At 35.7% G+C, this 20,313-nt stretch overlaps 1 protein-coding gene across 1 annotated transcript in view; it reads left to right on the plus strand.

Moving 5' to 3' along the window:
• Positions 1-20,313, plus strand: part of Acbd6 (acyl-CoA binding domain containing 6) — a 116,784-nt gene that overhangs the window by 87,205 nt on the left and 9,266 nt on the right. Inside the window, exon 7 of the mRNA XM_090340316.1 lies at positions 18,921-18,951. Within this exon, the coding sequence (XP_090196442.1) occupies positions 18,921-18,951 (31 nt within the window). The remainder of the gene's footprint in view (positions 1-18,920; positions 18,952-20,313) is intronic.

Raw genomic sequence — 20,313 nt, forward strand, 5'->3', positions numbered from 1 at the left:
TGTCTGGCGAATGTAACTGTAACCCCTGTATACATTACCCTGACAATAAAAAAGAAAAAGAAAAAGAAAGAAAAGAAACTGACTGGAAATGTGGCTTAGTGGCCAAGTGCTTGCCTAGCTAGCATGCATGAGAACCCTGAGTTCAATTCCTCTGTACCACATAAATAAAATAAAGTTGGACAAGAAATGTACATACCACCTAACATATGTAATTGTAACCCCTCTGTACATCACCTTGAAAATAAAATAAAACTAAAAATCAACAAAATAAAGTTTTAAAACTAGAATAGAAACAAATTATTTTCTACTACAATTGCATACTACTAGAATGAAGCTGTTTTTAATGTTATCCTGATATCAAGGAACTTCTTGTTAACAAGAGTATCTGCCCTTATACAAACCCCAAAGCATACAGGAATTCCATTATTCAAGAAATTACATTTTCTAGCTATATCACCATATTAAGTATTTAAAATACTTTAAATTTAATGATCTAGTTTTACTCTACAATTTATAGAATTAGCCACATTTATTTACCATGAAAATGTAGTTGTGAAAGTGTAGAAATGAAAAAAAAAATTACTGTTTGACAAGGACTGAGGCAGAGATAATTGCCAACTTATCCAAAAGCCACAAAACCAGAATGAAAGAAGCTTAAGAACCTTAGAAAGACTGGTAAAAGAAGTCAGTTCATTTTTTAAATGAGGGGCACATACTGTAATGAATATATCTGTTCCTATAATATCTAAATGCTTGTAAAGATTCACTATATTCTTTTGTTTCACATTTCTGTTTTCTTCTGCCATCCAAGAGAATCCCATCCTAACTAACATCTTTTATATGATCTTTTACAGATCTTTTAAATAATATTGATATGTATATGCATATCCATTCTACTTTGTAATTACATATACATTTGTTTGTATATGTATACATGTTAAAGAATTATCCTATGTACTACCTTTGGGAGTTTGGATACTATCTGTATTGCTTATAACTTGGTTTGAAAATAATTAAAGGTGACTTTGAGATTGCCATAGGTTAAATAAATGAAATCAGGTAATCAGCACTTTTCTGGAGCCCTTTTGCATTTCCCTAGAGTCCTCTGAGCCCTGTATCTTGTCATTTCCTCCCAGCACCAACTTTATCATTTATTTTTTTTTGTTCTCAGTTAAGGATAGAGTAAATCAAGTGAAATGACCTTCCATATTGTACCAGATATTTTTAAGCTACACTTTCCCTGTGGTATAGTGAGTACTGAATGAGTCCAGAGAAGACTGCATAGAGGTCAGTACAGAGTGATAGCAGTTAATCTTTCTGCTGCTCTGATATCCGACAGCTGGTCTGACATGGGCCTGGTGCCAGCAGTGTCTTTACAGGCTTTGTAGCAGAGATTATTTAAAGGAGATTCATCTCTCTAAACCCCTTATATTTTAATTATTTCTGTATGTATTTATAAAACCTGCAGTCTGCTAGTTTCAGGACACAACTGTCTAAACCCTCATCTTTAACCTGGTTTCCACAATCAAACAAGTATGTTTGATACCCTGTTGATTTAATTTTCCTTATTATTAGTTCTTATTTGGGAGCTGGTCTGTTTTGTTTTCTTGCAGTGCTAGGATCAAACTTACATTAGCAGTTGTTCTATCATTGAGCTACACTCTCAGCTGTGTTTGGAGTTTTTTGTAGGTTTGGTTTATCTAGAGTGTTTGCTACCATTATGGTTTGGGGTGTGTGTGTGTGTGTGTGTTTAAGATAACCAATTACTGAGGCTTGTTTTAGAATATATGTTAAACTGTTTTGTATTACATGGTAGAAAGTAAGTTTCAGACATGTAGAATGTGAAAGCCTTTGGATATTATTTAAAAAAAAAAAACAGACCCTTTAGGACATCATTTAAAAACAGGTTAATAGATCTCCTCAGTGTGTTGTACTGTCCAGCATTCCAGGTAATTTTGTGCATCCAGGTAATGTTCTGCACCTGGGACTTGCAGAACAAAGATTTTAGCATGTCCTATTTATGTTACCAAGAAACATAAAATGTATCTTCAAACACAAGGAGACACAGAATGAATGAACAAAGAATTATAAAGAACATATGAAACACATATGGCATAACAGCATTGGTGATATCTAGGGACCATGGAAGACCATGGAATATTATCAAGTCTTTAGGTAGGGGAGCCGTTTGCTTCATCATACACTCTGGTTTTTTTTTCATTCCAATACTTGGGGAGCATATCTTCCCCAAAGGTCTTTTGCTTCGGGGGAACTCCTCCTAGTACCTGTCTTGATTAGAATGTGATAATGATATATTTGTATTATTGTATCTCCCAATACTTGTTTTAATAAGCTTTTGGGGAGGGTCGGGGGGGGGAGTGATGGGGTTTGAACTGGCTTGGGCGCTCAAGGCCACTGCCCTACCCTTGAGCCAGGCCCCACTTCCCGTTTTCTGAAGGCTAATTGGACATAGTTTCAGGTCCTTTTGTGCCCGGGCTGGCTTTGAACCTTGATCCTCAGATCTCAGCCTCCTGAGTAGCTAGGATTACAGGTGTGAGCCACCACACCCAGCTTCAATACTTGTTTTGTATAATTTTGTACTAACAGAACTCTACATTTTTTACTTAAAAGACTACTCTCCTTTTAGTCTTAATACTTAATTGAGTTAACATATGTAACATATTTGGAAGACAGGTACAGGAAGAAATCTTAACTTTTTATTGTACTCTATAAGCAGAGATAAACAATATCGCAAAGATTGTCATTTCTTTTTCCACTTGTACAGACAACATAAATTTAAACACCAGTTAAATTTAAATTAGTATTTTGACTTACTATATTATTTCGAACAAGTTGCTTAACATCACTAGACTTGAGTTTTCTTATACATAAATGAAGCTATGAATAGTTACCTCCAGATTGTTCATTTCACATAAATTGGCATATCTGAAAGTTTTTTGCAAAGTATTATACAAGTACAAATTTTTTATTTTCTCCTAAGTACATTATATCAGAAGATTTGTGGGAAGTTAGATAGTACAGTGAAAGGTGCTTTATGCCATCTATGTTGTGTGGTTGTTTTTGAAATTACCACTAGAGCTTTTTCTTTATTTATACCTAAACAATGTAATCTTCTTTTGTAATTGCTGGGTTTGTTTTTTGTTTTGGTTTTTGTTTTGTTTTTATTTTTTTTGCCAGACCTGGCTTGAGCTCAGGGCCTGAGCACTGTCCTTGGACTTTCTCAAGGCTAGAGCTCTACCACTTGAGCCTCAGCACCACTTCCAGCTTTTTTCTATGTATGTGGTACCGAAGAATCGAACCCGGGTCTTCGTGCATGCTAGGCAAGCACTCTACCACTAAGCCAAACTCCCGGCCCCGTAATTGCTGGTTTTTAAAAATATCTTTCAACAGAATAGTATAAAAGTGTAACCAAAAGTAACTAAATCATAATCTAATGTAATATAACTAATTTAAACAATCTATATTACTTATATACTATATTCTTATATTTGAACTGTATATGCATTGTTAGTTTAAGGCATCTTAGCAATGTGCTAAAATCTAATGAAAGCTGGGGAAATCCTTAATTATCTGACTTAAAGACAATTGGAAAACATTTCAAAGTTTTAAGTAGAAGAGGGCCATATTTAGGAAATTCCTTACAGAAGTGACAGATCATCAGATAAATTATTGATACTAGAGCCTAGATATAGTTTATTAGTGTAGAAAAAAGGAGAAGTCAGAGATACTGTACAGAAGAATTCAACCTCACCTGATAAAGGGATAAAAATAAATACTCTATAACTTCAAAGCAGTGGATCATTTTCTAGTGCTATTGTTAAAAGGAAAAGTAGTACCAGACATTCATGCACATAGCAATGTTTTGCCAGAAGATCACTGACAGATTGTAAGATGCTTAGTTATAATATCTCAAAATACTGAAGTATCTTCAGAAAAACATGAGGATACACCAAGAAACTCTCAGTAGTGTTTTAAAGGCATAAGACCTAATTTAAGTTCTCACTTTGTCACTCGCAAATCACATGGCCTAAGAAAGTTATTTAACTTGAACTTCATTTCTTGTGAAATGACATAATTTAATACCTACTTCATAAAGTTGCCATATGGATTAAGTAAGTGATGCATATAAATCGCCTAGTGCAATGAACAGCTTTTTCCACTAGTGTCATTGTTGTTATTCACAACTAGTATATAATATACAACATCCAAAATGGTGTATAAAATAAAAGGCTATCTGGGATAGGGCATGGGAGATACTGCATATATCTTTGTCATAGAATTCTAATTTGTAAATGACTTCAGTGAGACAGTTATCAGAAATAAGACTTTTTAATTTGGCCTTTAATTTTGTAGCCAAACACAAAAGTTATTAAATTACCTACAGGATGGGAAGTAGCAGTAATGTGAAGAAATAAACTAAATCAACTTTTTTTTTTCTTCTTTGGTCATGGGACTTGAACTCTGGGCCTGGGCATTGTCCCTGAGCTGAAGCTTAGGGCTACCACCCTATCCCTTGAGCCACAGCGCCACTTATGGTTTTGTGGTGGTTAATTGGAGGTAAGAGTCTCATGGACTTTTTATTGCCAGGACTGGCCTTGAACCGTGACCTCAGCCCCCTGAGTGGCTAGGATTACAGGCGTGAGCCACTGCGCCCAGCAAAACTAACATTTATTTAAAAATCTGATGAGCCTGGAGTTTGACCTAATGGTAGAGTGCTTACCTAGCATGCACAAAGACCCAGGTTTGATTCCTCAGTACCACATTCATAAAAAAAAAAAAAAAGCCAGAAGTGGTGTTGTGGCTCAAGTAGTAGGGTTCTAGCCTTGAAAAAAAACAAGGACAAGGACCGGGAGTTTGGTCTAGTGGTAGAGTGATTGCCTAGCATGCATGAAGACCTGGGTTCAATTCCTCGGTGCCACATACATAGAAAAAAGCCAGAAGTGGTGCTGTGGCTCAAGTGGTAGAGCTCTAGCTTTGAGAAAAACCCAAGAACAGTGCTCAGGCCCTGAGCCCAAGCCCAGGACTGGCACCAAAAAAAGAAAATCTGAAAATCTGTTTCTTTTTATACATTCTTTTATTCCATTCTTTAAAATTATTCACTTAAAAATGTGTACATTTTGTTACTTTGCTGTTCCTCAGGCTCTATTCTACTTTATTGGGTCTTCAAACAAAGCAATTAGCTTATTTATTTAGAGTAAGCCAAGAAAAGAATAGACTGCAAGACTAACCTAGACAATGAAAATTAAATTACATCTTGCTTGTTTTGTAAACATTTTTTATTTCCCAGAAGAGAATGAAAGCTTATGGGTAGCAATAAAACCACATTTGATAGTTTTGTAGGTAAACAGTTCTGATGAAACTATGGTACTCAGAATGGATGTTATTGCTAGAAGGTACTTGGAGGGTTAAATCTCTGAGCTGTAGAAGCAGATTGTGTTTTCCTTTTGTGATCTAGGCTGACAAGACATCAGTATTCTATTCATCTGTTGGGAATTAGGCTGTTAATCCAATCAATGACTCTTGAGTGAGCTGCGGCCTACCTCCCCCACTGGGAACAATCGGATCAAACTGCAGATTGTTTAAGAGCACTGTGCTGTCCTCATGTCAGGTGGAATTCTCAAACGTTCCCTAGTGAATTGGGGATGGGGGAAGCTGTCTTGGTCCATTTATCCTGCTCCTTAAATAACCAGGTATCTGCCTCATCCATACGAAAGCATTTGGCAGTAATGACAACAAGAATGCAATAGAAATCCATTAACTTTAACTCACAAAACTGTGGGTGAAAGGAAGAAATGTTTTCAAACGCCCCACAAAGCAACTTATATAAAAGTTTTTCACTTTATTAATATCTTTGTACACCTTAAACCTTAAATCATTTTCTTGGCTGTGCTTTTTTATTTATTGTTTTATGTCATTGAATTTCCTACCCACCACAACAAGCTCTTTTTGTGTATTTATCCTACTCCACATGTATTTTTGTAAGTCAGCAGCATACAAATAAATTTTAATATAGATTATGGGAACACTAATTAAATAAAATCTTAATTTTAAAATATCTTTCTCTGAGGAATGCTAATTAAATAAAATTTTAATTTTAGAATATCTTAGTCTGAGCATACATAATTTTGACATCTTTTGCAGCCCAGCAAAATTTGATTTCTAATTACTGATTTAATAGTCCATTAAGTACATTTGGAAATTATTATTGAACTGATTAGCTGTATGTCCAGAGTTACAGTTATATTCTATAATTTACTGTCCCAAATTTTTCTGGTTAACCAGTAAGGAGACACGAACTGTAAAATACCTAAACTAACAAAGAAAAATTTTCAAGGAAGTTATTTTCGATCCAGATCTTAGTGGGATCAACCTAAAGAATAGTTTTATTCTTTTCAAGTATATTGCATGAAAGTATTGCTAAAGAATTTCCTGAACCTGCTAAAATTAGCCAGTTATTCTGTGCATGTTTAAGTTACTACCTATTACATATCCAGACCTCTTCTGGGTAAATGCAGTACCTTCGTAAACAAGATATGCTCTTTTGGTGTATGTTATCTTCTTGTGAAGAAAGCATTAAAAAAAATAATGAATAAAATAAATAGAAATAAAGTGATTGATTACTTTGAACAATAATCGGGTAAGATTTTATTGAAAAGACAGGCTGAGAGATTAATAAAGTCAGGTTTAAAATCTCTCAAGAGCAAGCTCTTTATAGTATTTATACTGTTTTCTAAGATAGTAAGCTTCAGGCATTGTAAGCACCTGAATTTTCTTACAAACTTAAGAAAAGGTATCTCAGCCTCAATCCCCAGAAATGCTAGTTCTGCAGGATTTGATGGGATGAAGCCTTCTTAATATATTTGTCAAATATATTTATAAAGTGGTATCTTATGCTCTCAAAAAATTAATATCTGACAAATAACTGACAGACACCCAGATTGAAGGGATAATTAACAAATACAAGAAGTCATGAGACCACATAAAGTTATCTAGGTTAAATTTTCACTTTACTTTCAGTTTTGTATGGGAAAAAATTCATTTGCATTATATTTCACGTTTTATAATGATTGAAAGAATTATTACTAGAAATTTAGCATATATACTACTATAGAAACAAAACCAAGTATACAAAAACAAGGAAATTTAAAAAACTTTCTCAGACTGGGAGTTTGGCCTAGTGGTAGAGTGCTTGCCTAGCATGTACAACGACCCAGGTTTAATTCCTCAGTACCACATACATAGAAAAAAAAAAAAAAGCCGGAAGTGGTGCTGAGGCTCAAGTGGTAGAGCTCTAGCTTTGAGAAAGTCCAAGGACAGTGCTCAGGCCCTGAGCTCAAGCCGACTGGCAAAAAAAAACAAACCTTTTTTTCAGAGATTAAGGAAAGATTAGGACTTAAGGAGATTATTAATGTCAAGCTAAGTATTTTTATTAAATATTTCTTGACCTGGATTTGGTAAGACACAGGGAGACACAAAAGAAGTATAACCATGGTCTCTGCCCTCAGGTCACTCACTGTCTGAGACAATAAGAATCCCATTAAATAACTAACCAACAGTTAAAAGCCAGTGTATAATCAAGTGCCATAATGAAAGATACTCCGAAAGTGGGAAAGTGATTGTAAGATTTATAAAAACCATATAGTTAGGCACATCTTTAGAGTTGTAGTCTAATAAGCCAAGGTGATATTTGATCAATGCTGACATGATGGTAGGAACCCCAGGTAACAACAACTCAAGACTATGGAAGTGAAATCCATAATTACTCAAATTATGTGCTGTGAGATTTTTAAAACTTAAGCATGTTCATCTCGTGACAGTGTACTGTTACTAGGGAAAGAGAATTAGGAAGGAATACCAGTGAACACAGTTGTACTAATTCTAATGGGAATTGATAAGAGTGTGTTTGGGTAACGACAACTGTAACTATATATTGATTTACCAGATACTTGAATAGTCTTTTAACACATTGACTTAAGGAGTGTCAGAAGAAATATTAAAATTGTTACTGAAGAGGATTGAAACATCTGTTTTTTATTTGTTTGTTTGTTTTTGTGGGACATGGGGCTTGAACTTGGTCTGGGCACTGTCCCTGAGTTCTTCAGCTCCAGGCTACCACCCTACCCTTAAGCCAAGCCCCACTTCCGTTTTCTAGATGTTAATTGGAGATAAGAGTCTCGGGTCCTTTTGTGCCTGGCTTTGAGCCTTGATCCTCAGATCTCAGCCTCCTGAGTAGCTAGGATTACAGGCGTGAGCCCTAGTGCCCGCTGACCCTACTGTTTTATAATATAGTGGTTTATATCAAAATTACATGATATCAGAGAGAATAGGAAAATGCCAAACAAAAAAATGACATATGTGGATCAGAAGTGTGGCCTAGTGGGTAGAGTGCTTACCTGACATGCACAAAGCCCTGGGTTTGGTGCCACATAAACAGAAAAGGCCAGAAATGGTGCTGTGGCTGAAGTGGTAGAGGGCTAGCCTTGAGCAAAAAGTGCTCAAGGACAGTGCCCAGGCCCTGAGTTCAGCCCCAGACTGGTGAGCACATGCCCACACACATGCACATGCAAATGTGCGCACACACGTGTGCATGCACGCACGCACGCACGCACGCACACACACACACACATACACATACAAAAGACCTATGTGATTTTTATTATTTAAAGAGTTCAGGACTAAAGAAACAAAAGCAGCTTGAAATGTTACATTCAGAGAGAAAAGTTGAAGAGAAATTGAAGTACTTGTAAGACTTCATTAAGACTAGAGAAAAGAACCAAGAAGAAAAGTAATCATTTTTATTTCAGGGTAAAAAGAAAGGCATTAGCAGAGCACTGGCAGATCACACCTGTAAACCTAGCTATTCAGGAGGCTGAGGTCTGAGGATTGAGGTTCAAAGCCTACCCAGGCAAGAAATCTTATCTCCAGTTGATCACCAAAAAGCTGGAAGTGGAACTGTGTCTCAAGTGTTAGAACACTAGCCTTGAGCACAGAAGTCATAACTCAGTATACTTGCCCTGAGTTCAAACCCTCTTGCTGAAAATAAAAAGGGGGGTAGGGGTGGGCCTAAGCACCAGTTTCTCAAATTATGTTTGCTTGAAAAAGTAATCACTTGAATCAGAAGAAAAAAAAAAATTAAGGTTGGGGATCTATACCTCAGTGGTAGAGCACTTGCCTAGCCAACATGAAGCCCTGAGTTCAATCCCTAGCACCTTTACTACATGTAGTCTTGAAGAGAAAGATTATTCAGTCTCCCTGCATGAGTTAATTTTGAATTATGGTACTAGGGACTACACAAACTTGTTGTATTTGAGACTAATGTCTTTAACTTGCAAAAATTCAAGTTCTTACTCACATTTCTCCTTATTTGTATTTGTATGGATTTCCCCTGCTCCTTTTTTGGCAACATTATATAATAGAGAAAGTAATGAATTTTAATGTCAGAAGGTCCTGGGACATTGAAAGTATATAATGCCTGTGGCCCCATTTTGTCCAGTTTAAAAATGAGAACAGTAAGTTCGGCTTCCAGCAGCTCTTTCCTGTAATCTGAGGTCTAGAGGATCACCATTTGAAGTCAGCCTGCCCCCCCCCCAAAAAATTTAATTTCCAATTAACCAGTAAAAGAAGGGCTAAAGGCATGTTCAAGTAGTAGTGTGACAGAGAAAGCAAACCCCTCAATACCATCAAAAATAAAAGGAATTTATGTAATAGAGTTGTTAGGAAAATGAAGAAAAGAAATCATGGTTGTGTAGTGCTTATAGTACATTCTAGGTGTTTCATTGTTTTCCCTAATCTTAATTATCTATCACCTTTTACAAAGAGACATTCTAGATTTGTATTGGCTTTAAATAACTGAACTGTTAACATTCTGCTTTCTGTTTCTTTGTATATAAAATACTTTTTATTTATTGTCAGGGTAACAGTTACATTAGTTACAGTTACAGGAGTTACAGTTACATTAGTCAGGTAGTGGGTAACATATTTGTTGAACATTGTTACCCCTTCCCTTGTTTTTCTCCCACTTTCTCTTCCCTCACCTACTCCCTTTTTCCCTTGCCTTCCCTTTTTCAAATAAATTTATTTATAATATACCAGGTAAAAATACTTTTTAGAAAAATATGTTCTGTACTTCATAGTTTCCTTCTCTTTGTACTGACTATGAGTATTTAAGATTGTGTGAGACATAAGGCTGACTTCTCTTTCTCTCCGGAGATTGCTAAAATCTACTAGTTGGCATGTAACCTAGGCCTCTTTATAGTCATCTGATCTCTGTGGTCTAAAAAATCTGCAACTTGCCACTTCTCTCCTATCTTCTAATTTCTGTTGGCTGATATTATTGTTGCCCTATTCCTTCTAATTGCCATTAGGTTCTGCTTGTTATCTTAACCATTTCTACTCTATATTCCTTGTTTTCTTCCTTCACTTCTCACTTTTCATGACTTTTCTGCCTCCTGTTGCCTCTATCTAATGTTTCTCAACTAAATAGAACTTTCTCAAACTAAATGGAACTTTTCTATAAAGTGATCAACTGGTTGCAATATGTTTACTATATATGGTACTAGTCAGCATTTTTCTCCTACTATTTCAGGCCTTATACCAGATACTTAACACCAAACATAAGAAACTAAATATGTTTGGGTTTTCTTAAAAGTAGATTCTTTTTCTTTGCTCTTACTTAATTTTTATTAAATGCAGAATTTTGTGCAAGATAGAAGGCATAAAGATAAAAAGATATATTATAATATAATATATAGTATGGTGGGACCGGGAGTGTGGCCTAGTGGTCGAGTATTTGCCTAGCATGCACAAAGGCCTGGGTTTGAATCCCCAGTACCACATACACAATAAAAGCCGGAAGTGGTGCTGTGGCTCAAGTGGTAGAGCACCAGCCTTGAAAAAGCCTCCAGGACAGTGTCCAGGCCCTGAGTTCAAGCCCCAGAAATGCCCCTCCCCCCCAAAAAAAAACACCCTATATATTATGGCATAGTCTTTGCTTTTTTTTTTTTTTTTTTGTCCTCGGGTTTGAACTCAGGGCCTACACATTGTCCTTGGGCTTTCTTAAGGCTAGCACTCTACCACTTGAGCCACTTTTGGCTTTTTCTGTGTATGTGGTACCTAGGAATCAAACTCAGGGCTTCATGCATGCTAAGGCACCCTAACACTAGGCCACACTCTTGGCCTGTCCTTGCTTTTAAGAGAGCAAAAGAATACAGATGTATTCACAGCAATATACGGACAGGAGAAAGGGGATAGGAGAATGGCTTAGGAAAAAGTTAGGAAGATTTTCTATTTCTCCCTACTTTAGCCCTGTAATACTAAAATACTTCCTTGCTAAAATTAAAATGGGAAAAAAAAGGAGAGATGATGATGTTGGCAGTAGTGGCAGTGGTGATGGTTGTAGTGGTGATGGTGCTCTTGATAGCATTGGTGGTGGTGGTTGTTTCAGAACCCGGTCTCAGTCTCTGAGAACAGACTGGATGGAAGAGACCTTCCATGATTCTCTGCAGAGAATGAGTCTATCAATGAGCAACTAGTCACAGTAGGCTTAGTAATAAGCACTTTTCTCCTTATGTTCTTTCATTTAAGATTCTGGGTAGTTAAATCCCCACATTGCCACTCACTTATGATCCTTATAAGTTATTAATAATTTTTTATTGTCAGGATAATGTATAGAGGGGTTACAGTTACCTAGAGATAGTAGGTGCATTACTTCTCACACATTGATACCCCTTCTCATGTTTTTGTCCCCATTTCCCTTCATCCATCCCCTCCCAATCATCATGTTTTCCCCCTTCCCTTTCCTATTTCAGATGAACAAATAAATGTACAGATAATATACCAGGAAACAAAAGTCAGATACAGTAACAATGTGAGATTTATTTGGAAACAAGGAATGTGGAAGATATGTGTAGTTGTTTTTATGCTTTTGTCTTTTGGATCTTAAGCATTGATGATTTTTTTTCTACACTCTATTAGGTTATTTTAGTTTTAATTCAACTGGGTATATTTATTTTACCTTAATGTATAATCCCTTACAAAGATTTCAACATGTGACCAATTCTAATTTATTTGAATAGGTTTGGCTGTTCTTTATAATAACTCATATTTATTAAATTTGAACATTTCCTTTAAACTAAAAGAAAAAGCATAAATAACTATGATAAACAGCCCTTTTCTTATGTGGTCATTTGAAATGAAACAACCAAAAAATTTAATCAATTTAAATCTAGAAAAATTAGCTGATATGAGTTGTAAACCAGATGAGTAAAAGCTTTCACTTTTTCATTCCTGACATTCAATTCCATTTATTCTATATATTTTAAAATAGAATTTCTATAAAGACTGAAGTTTTGAATCTCATATTCTGAGGTTGAGAAAAATGCTTCGAGTCATACTCATGCTTTAATACAAAGTCTATTTAAGCACAGAAGAATAATAGAGATAAAGATTTTATAGGTATAAAATAATGTTTTATTTTAAACATAATTATAGTTTATCATAATAAAAATCATAATTATAAAACAATTATAGTGGATCATAATATAAGTAATTGGTTTAAATTAGTTATTAATTAAAACTGAATAGGTTTTAATGAGTTATAATCATTTCAATTTAATAAATTTATTGTTGGAACATGCCTTGAATACTCATTATTTGCTAGGTATTCAAAAACTAAATATGAGAAGTTACATTTGAATCCCTAAATAATTCTTTCTTTTGTTTTACCCAAATATCTAACTTTTAGACATATCAAAATGCTTAAACAAATAATTCAGAGCTAAAAAAATTCTTGAATTTTTTTAAAAACTGCTTCTTTTCTATAGTTCACTTGAAAGAACATAGAATTAGAAGACAAACTTGGTTGGCCTGCTGTCTGTCTATTTCCAATTTGCCAATCAATTCTGTGATTGAAGTCGTCATGGTTCTTATATTCATGTCTCTTCTGTAATTGATTTCTAGGTGGACATGCCCTAAGTTGACAAATAAAATATCTCAATATTTCACATTACGCACTAGTGTACTTCAACCCACAGGATCTGCACACAAAAGCCCTGAATTAGGTATGGTGGGCTAGGGAATATAGCAAACAAGAAATGGGTTAGGAAGTAATAGAAAAGCTATTATGCTTATAATTCTGAAAATCATAAGTAACCATTTTTAATGATTTGGTTGGTTTTTATTGGTAAGAACTTGTTAATAACTGAATGTTAATTTTGTATGTACATAAATTCAAATTCAGAAAGTACAAGTGTATTTTATGGTGGCATTATTATCAAAGTAATACTAATTTTAGAAGTTTTTATAATTATGCATAAAAGAATAGAGAAAAAACTATCATCCATAATATTACACTTGAGATATACGCACATTCTACTTTTTTTCTGCAAGTTAATACACCATTTTTTATCTACAAAGTGGTATCATACTACACATGCTTTTTGTGTGTGTGTGTGCTGGTATTAGGGCTTGAACTTCAGGCCCCGTGTGCTGCCTGCCCCTGAGCTTGCTTTTTTTTTTTTTTTTTTTTTTTTTTTTGCCAGAGGATAAGGCTGTACTACTTGAGTCACAGCTCCACTTTTGGCCTTTTGGAACTTTATTGAGGATAAGAATCTCACAGACTTTTCTGCCTAGGCTGACTTCAAACTGCAGTCCTCAGATCTCAGTCTCCTGAATAACTAGAATTACAGGTGTGAGCCACCACCACCCAACTACTATATGTGTTTTTAATCACTCTGTCTACTTATGAATGTCTTGTATTCATAGATACTCTTTTTTTTTTTTTTGCCAGTCCTGGGCCTTGAACTCAAGGCCTGGGAACTGTCCTTGGGCTTTCTCCAGGCTAGAGCACTACCACTTGAGCCACAGCACCATTTCTGGCTTTTTTCTATGTATATGGTACTGAGGAATCAAACCCAGGTCTTCGTGTATGCTAGGCAGGCACTCTACCACTAGGCTAACCTGTCAGCCAGGTAGATACTCTTATTAACATCTATTGGCTCCTTATTCCATTAGTATAATTGTGTTTCTTTGTACAAATATACTATAGTCATGCCATTTTTAAGATATTTTAATTGTTTCTGTTTTGCAGTGTAGAAGCTAGATTGTAAATTTCAGAAGGGCAAAGACTATAACAGGCTTAGGGTACACTATACTCTTCCTCCCAATGTTCCCTATCTTTCTTTCTCTTTAACAGTTAACATCATCTAACATACTTTTTACTTTATTTCTTCTGCTTCCCATACTTCCCCAGATAAAAGCAGGGATTTGTTCATTGTACTTTTAAGAAAGTACCTAGCACATAGTGAGTACTTAGTGAATATCCTGGGTATTGTCTCTGAACTTTTTTGCTCAAGGCTAGGGCTATCACTTGAGCCACAGCTTCATTTCTGGCTTTTTTGGTACTTAATTATAAATAAGAGTCTCAAAGACTGCCTTGCCTGAGCTGGCTTTGAACCATGATCCTCAGATCTCAGCCTCTTGAGTAGCTAAAATTACAAGTGTGAATCATTGGCACCCAGCTATCACCTGAATAGACCTGACAGCCATCTGAACAAAGACACAAATTTCAGTGTTTCTCAAAACTGTATATCTGTCTTTAACATTTACCTAGTTAGAGACTACTGACATGAATCCTCAGCATCTTGCTATAAACATGTTAAACTATTACCTTACACTGAGCTGGCTAATATTGGTTATGGAGGAAACTTCACTGTTATGTCTTCACACACACGTTCATACCCTATCGGATCAGTTTCATCCCCTGTGTCACAAGAGCTGTTTGTATATTTCTGTTTCATATTGTGTCCTCACAGTGGGCGTCAGTTACAGCAGCTTGTATTATATCTTAAGATGTGGTGAATTCCAGATTACTGTATTTCTTGATTTGAGTGATGAATTATTTGAGACATCTTTCAGGATGTGGGAATTTGAATTGTAAACCTGTATCATCTCTGAAAACTTAAGGTGAAGAAATACAGCTTTTCTTTGTTTTGAAAAAAAAAAAGAAGGTACCTAGCACATAGTAAGTACTCAGTAAATGTTTGTTGATTTAAACAGTGAATGTTCTTGAAGATAAATATTTGTATAAATCTCTGATTTATATGCCAATGAATTAATAAAGCTTTTTAGGTATAGGGGTCCCATGAAGTCAGAAATATTTTATAATAATTCCAATACATTATTTCTCTATTTCATACTCATTCTCCTGTTAGCACACAGTGGTATTATTCAAAGGCATGTCACAAATATTATCACAACAAATTGAATTTGAAAACAAATATAAATATTTAATTATTTTGTATTTTGTGAGACATCAAAGAGATTTTAAATATATAAAACAATGCCAGGAGCAGGGAGTTTGGCCTAGTGGTAGAGTGCTTGCCTAGACCCGGGTTCAATTTCTCGGTACCACATACATAGAAAAAAGCTGGAAGTGGTGCTGAAGCTCAAGTGGTAGAGCTCTAGCCTTGAGAAAGTCCAAGGACAGTGCTCAGGCCCTGAGCTCAAGCCCAGGACTGGCAAGAAAAAAAAAAAAAACAATGCCATTCTTCCTCACTGTGTTTTCTTTTCTCATTGTTAATCTTTAAAATGTTATAGATGGTAGCATGTAATGTTTTTCATGCTAGCTGCATCTGAATAAGATGGAACCTAAGAGCACTTTGTGGACATAGGCCATAACCATTCTTTCGTTTCAATTGCTCATTTATGTTGTGCTTATTTTACTGCAGTCCTTTTCTCTTCAGTGATTTTCCTATGATGTGAAAGTCAATGCAGTCATTTTAGCTGCAGTTCTCAAACTTAAGAACTTTGTACAGATATGAATCTATTTGGTTGCCTTAGAAGGATGAAGAATCAATAGATGCTAACTTTGAGTGTTTTCCTTTCAGTAGTTCTCCTATCCTTTTTACAATGGATATTTATCAATTTGCATATTATCTGTTAAAGGCATCTCCATTGCAGACCATTTGAAAACAGACTTTTCTGCACTGAGACTATGGCTTGAGAATACTCAACTTTCCAGTTGATTATAGATGAGTGACTATTCACTCTGGTGAAGTTTTTGTGTTTGAATTGATGTTTACCCAAAAAAGAAAAGTTTTCAGAAAATCAAGTATTTTTACTTTGCTGTGCTTTGAATATATACCCTTTTTTGTTTCAGACAAACCATTACGAAAACTAGTTACATGAACTAGTCAGAAGAGTTGTCTTCAATTATTAAGACAGTCCCATTTTTCTCTGGAGGATTAGAAAATGCCAAGAAATAGCCAGTGAAAAGTAACATCTAAGTTATTCAAAGATTTATTGTCCACCATCCTCAAGTCCCTAGAAAATGATTTTCAAATTGCACCATGAGAGGCCCACTTCTGGTTTTAGTTTATTGAGATAAAAGTCTCATGGACTTTCCTGCCTGGACTGGCTTTGAACCATAATCCTCAGATCTAAGTCTCCTAAATAGCTAAGATTACAGGCATGAGCCACCAGAGCCCAGTTTAGCTAGAAACACTATTTTTTAAACAAAATTTGTATTTTAAGTGTCAAATTACTAGATAGGAAAAGAATTTCTCAGTCATGTCATGGAAAAATCTAGTCCCTCTATGCAACTCTATTATTTTTTAACTATATCTGTACAGTAAGCATTAGTGGCTCAAATGGTGACTCAAATGTGAAATAAATTAGAGCATCAGTCATTAGTATCACAAAGAAATACAGTAACATTCAAGGTGAGTTTTCTGTTATAGAAAACAGTAGTGTGTGTGTGTGTGTGTGTGTGATAAGTCAGGCATCTGCACAAGGTATTGCCTAAGGCTGAAAGTCATCTGAGGCTAGAGTCCTCTTCCAAGTTCACATGGCATTTGGCAGAATCCATGTCCTTAACTAATGTAATAACCTGCTTATGGCATAAGGTCAAAATTCCTGATTTTCCACCATGAGTCTAATTTAAGAGATCAAATCCAGAAACCTGTGGTTCATACCTTTTATCCTAATCTAATCTCAGGAGTCTGAGATCTGAGGATTATGGCTCAAAGCCAGCCAGAAGAAGGAAAGTCCATAAGACTCTTATCTCCAATTAAGCACCCAAAAAGCCAGAAATGGGGCTGAGGCTCAAGTGGTAGAATACCAGCCTTGAACATAAATGCTCAGGGACAGCACCAGGCCTTGTATTAAATCCCAGAGCCAACACACACACAAAACACGGGGTTGGGAGCTTGGCCTAGTGGTCGGCAAGCACGAAGGCCCGGGTTGGATTCCTTGGTACCACATGCATAGAAAAAAAAAGCTGGAAGTGGTGCTGTGGCTCAAGTGGTAGAGCCTTGAGAAATGTCCAAGGACAGTGCTCAGGCCCTGAGTTCAAGCCCCTCAACTGGCAAAAGAAAAAAAGAAAGAAAAAATCAATATATATATTTATATATATGTAATATAAGTACATATAATTTTGAAACATGATATTGTCTCTGGAAAGTTGGAGGATAGTTTTTTTGTTATTTTAGTGAAAAGCATTTATGGCTATGCAAGTCCAGATCAGTATTCTTACTGGGAATTGACAGTCAATGAATTGGAGATAGATTAGCAAAAATTAGGTCATAAAAATTAGGCTGTATTCTGTCCTTGCAGGTCACGAAAAGATTACATTTGCCTAGGAAGTATTTGTTCTTTTCTTAACTATAAAAAAGCAGGGATATTGCTGGAAAGATGAAAAACCAGAGTCTATCTCTTATCACAACTAGGTTCTTTGTAAATGTTTCATTCTTTCCTACAACAAAGGGGTTTTTCCCAAAAGTGAACATTGACACCTGTAGTTTAGATCTTACATCTTTTAGTTGTTCTTGTGATAAAATATACTCAACAAATGTGTTCTTTTTGAATATACAGTTCAGTGGCATTACATGCACTTGTACTGTTGTGTAACCATCACTATCATCCTATCGATAACTGAAACTTTGTACTGGTTAAACACTAACTCCCTTGCTTCCCTCTTACCCTGCCCACCCTGTTAACTACTTACTATTTTACTTGCTTTCTCTATGAATTTTATTTCTCTGGTTATCTTATATAAGTAGAATCATACAATATTTGTCCTTTTATTTCTGACTTATTTCACTATACTCTTTAGTTTTATGCAAAGTAAAAAACCTTCCTGTATACACAGTCTTGTCCTGTGGCTCCATTTTGAAAAATCCTCAGGGAAAACTCTTAATTTTCAGTCATGGCTTGGGTAACATACTTGCTTCAAGCTCAAGATGGTGACAGGTTCTGCTGTTTGGATTACCCAGCCATCTTAACAACTTTGTCAACCCCTGCCTTCTCTAAAACAGCATTTCACACTACTCAAGTGCCTTACTCTTACTTTTTGTTGTTTTCTTTTGGGCACTCACCACTCAATGTTGTTTTTCAGTTTTGTTTTCAGTTGGGGTCTCCTATGTTGCCTAGGCAGGTCTTGAAATCAGGAGCTCAAGTGATCTTCCTGCCTCTGCTCCCAAGTAGCTAGAAGTAAAGGCATGTATCAGAATGCCCAACTCACTGCCTGTTAGTAGATATATTTGTTTCTTGTTTTTCCCCTAGAATATAAGATAAATAACATCAGAGATATTGTCTGTCTCATTCGTGTGTGTGTGCTTCCAGTGCCTGGAACCACTGTGACTGGGACATTATAGGTACTCATTTTTAATTAGAAGTTAGGCTGGAAAATATGTATTTAGTATTTATTGGTAAATGTGATCAGAAGAAAATAAGCAGAGTGCCAGTGGCTCCCACATATAACCCTAATTACTTAGTAGGCTGAGATCTGAGGATTGAGATTTCAAGTGAATCTGGCAGAAAACTCTTAATTGACCAGCAAAGTATTTTTCATTATCCTTTTCGTTTTGTGCACTCTTATAATGTATTATTTGTTTATTTGGCAGGACAATGAAGGCCAAACAGCTCTTCATTATGGTAAGATATTTGTCTTAATTTTATATAACCTAGTGGAAATAATAACTTCTGTTGATGAGCTGTTACAATTCTTACAGATGCAGTCACACTAAATTAAGCATTTCTGTACTACCATCAGAAATGGAGATTCCCTCAACCCCCTGTTGAAAGGTTATTATTTTATAATTGGTATTGTTAGTCACATCTAAGATGCCAGTTGTTACAATAGAATCTGTATCTCTCCTATAAGAGATACTTCCTTTTATGTATAGTAGCCCCTTTATCTGTAGGTTGCTTTGTTTTTGCAATTTTAGCTACTTTTGATCAACTGTGGTCCAAAAATATTAATTGTTCTAAACACTACATAAATATTAAATTTTAAATACCACACTGTTCTGAGTAGGATGATGAAATTCTACACCATTCTTCTGATTAGCCTGGAAGATGAATCATTCTTTTGTCAGCCTATTCAGGCTACATTCACACATTTGTTACTTAGTAGTGGTCTCAGTGAATTTGATCAACTGATCACAACTCTTTTATTCAGTTGACTGTTTAATAGTAGTCTAATACATATCACAGTATCTGGAGCATTCCTTACCATATATCTTATCATATAGACATTGAGTCCAGCTATTTGTTGAGATAGAGTCTTCCAAACTTTTATGCTAGGGCTGACCTCAGACTTCCATTTCCAAGTAGCCAAGATTACTGATTATAAACTTGAACTACCATGCTTAGGTGGGGGGAGTAGGGGAGTTGCCTCAAGGACAGAGTCTCAGTATATAACCCAGGCTGATATCACTCAGATTCTAAGCCTCCAAAAGCTAAATTATAGGAGTATTCTACCCTGCCAGTTCTATATTTTTAATTACGCTTTCTCCATTCAACATTTATTGAATACTTATTTACTCAGTAAAATATGCCAACAATATCTTAGAAAAAGTGATTACAGAGAATAATCACTCTGCTAGCTCATAAGTATCAGAGAAGGGTTAATGGAGAGGAAGTACATATGAAAATAGAACACTGAGCAGAGTAACTGTGGCCGAAATATCTATTCCTAAGTACTCATGAGGCTAAGGCCTTGAGGATTACAGTTTGAAGCCAGCCCAGGCAGAAAAAGCCAGGAGATTCTCTCCAAAATAACCAGCAAAATGACAGACTGGAGGCGTGGCATCTATGATATGCCACATGGTCTGCGGGCATATTTTATCCATTTAATCATTTAATACCATTTAACTCTGTTTAAGAGTACTCAATAGCTTTGTTAATTTAATTTGATTTTAGGATCCTTACTGTGTCAGAACTTTCATAAAACTGTAAATACAGTTAAACCCAGTGAGTACAGACAGTATTGGGGAGGTCTTTGTGGGCTTAGCT

Source organism: Megascapheus bottae, chromosome 10 (assembly GCF_031878675.1).
Source record: "Megascapheus bottae isolate mThoBot1 chromosome 10, mThoBot2.hap1, whole genome shotgun sequence".
Classification (NCBI taxonomy): Eukaryota; Metazoa; Chordata; class Mammalia; order Rodentia; family Geomyidae; genus Megascapheus; species Megascapheus bottae.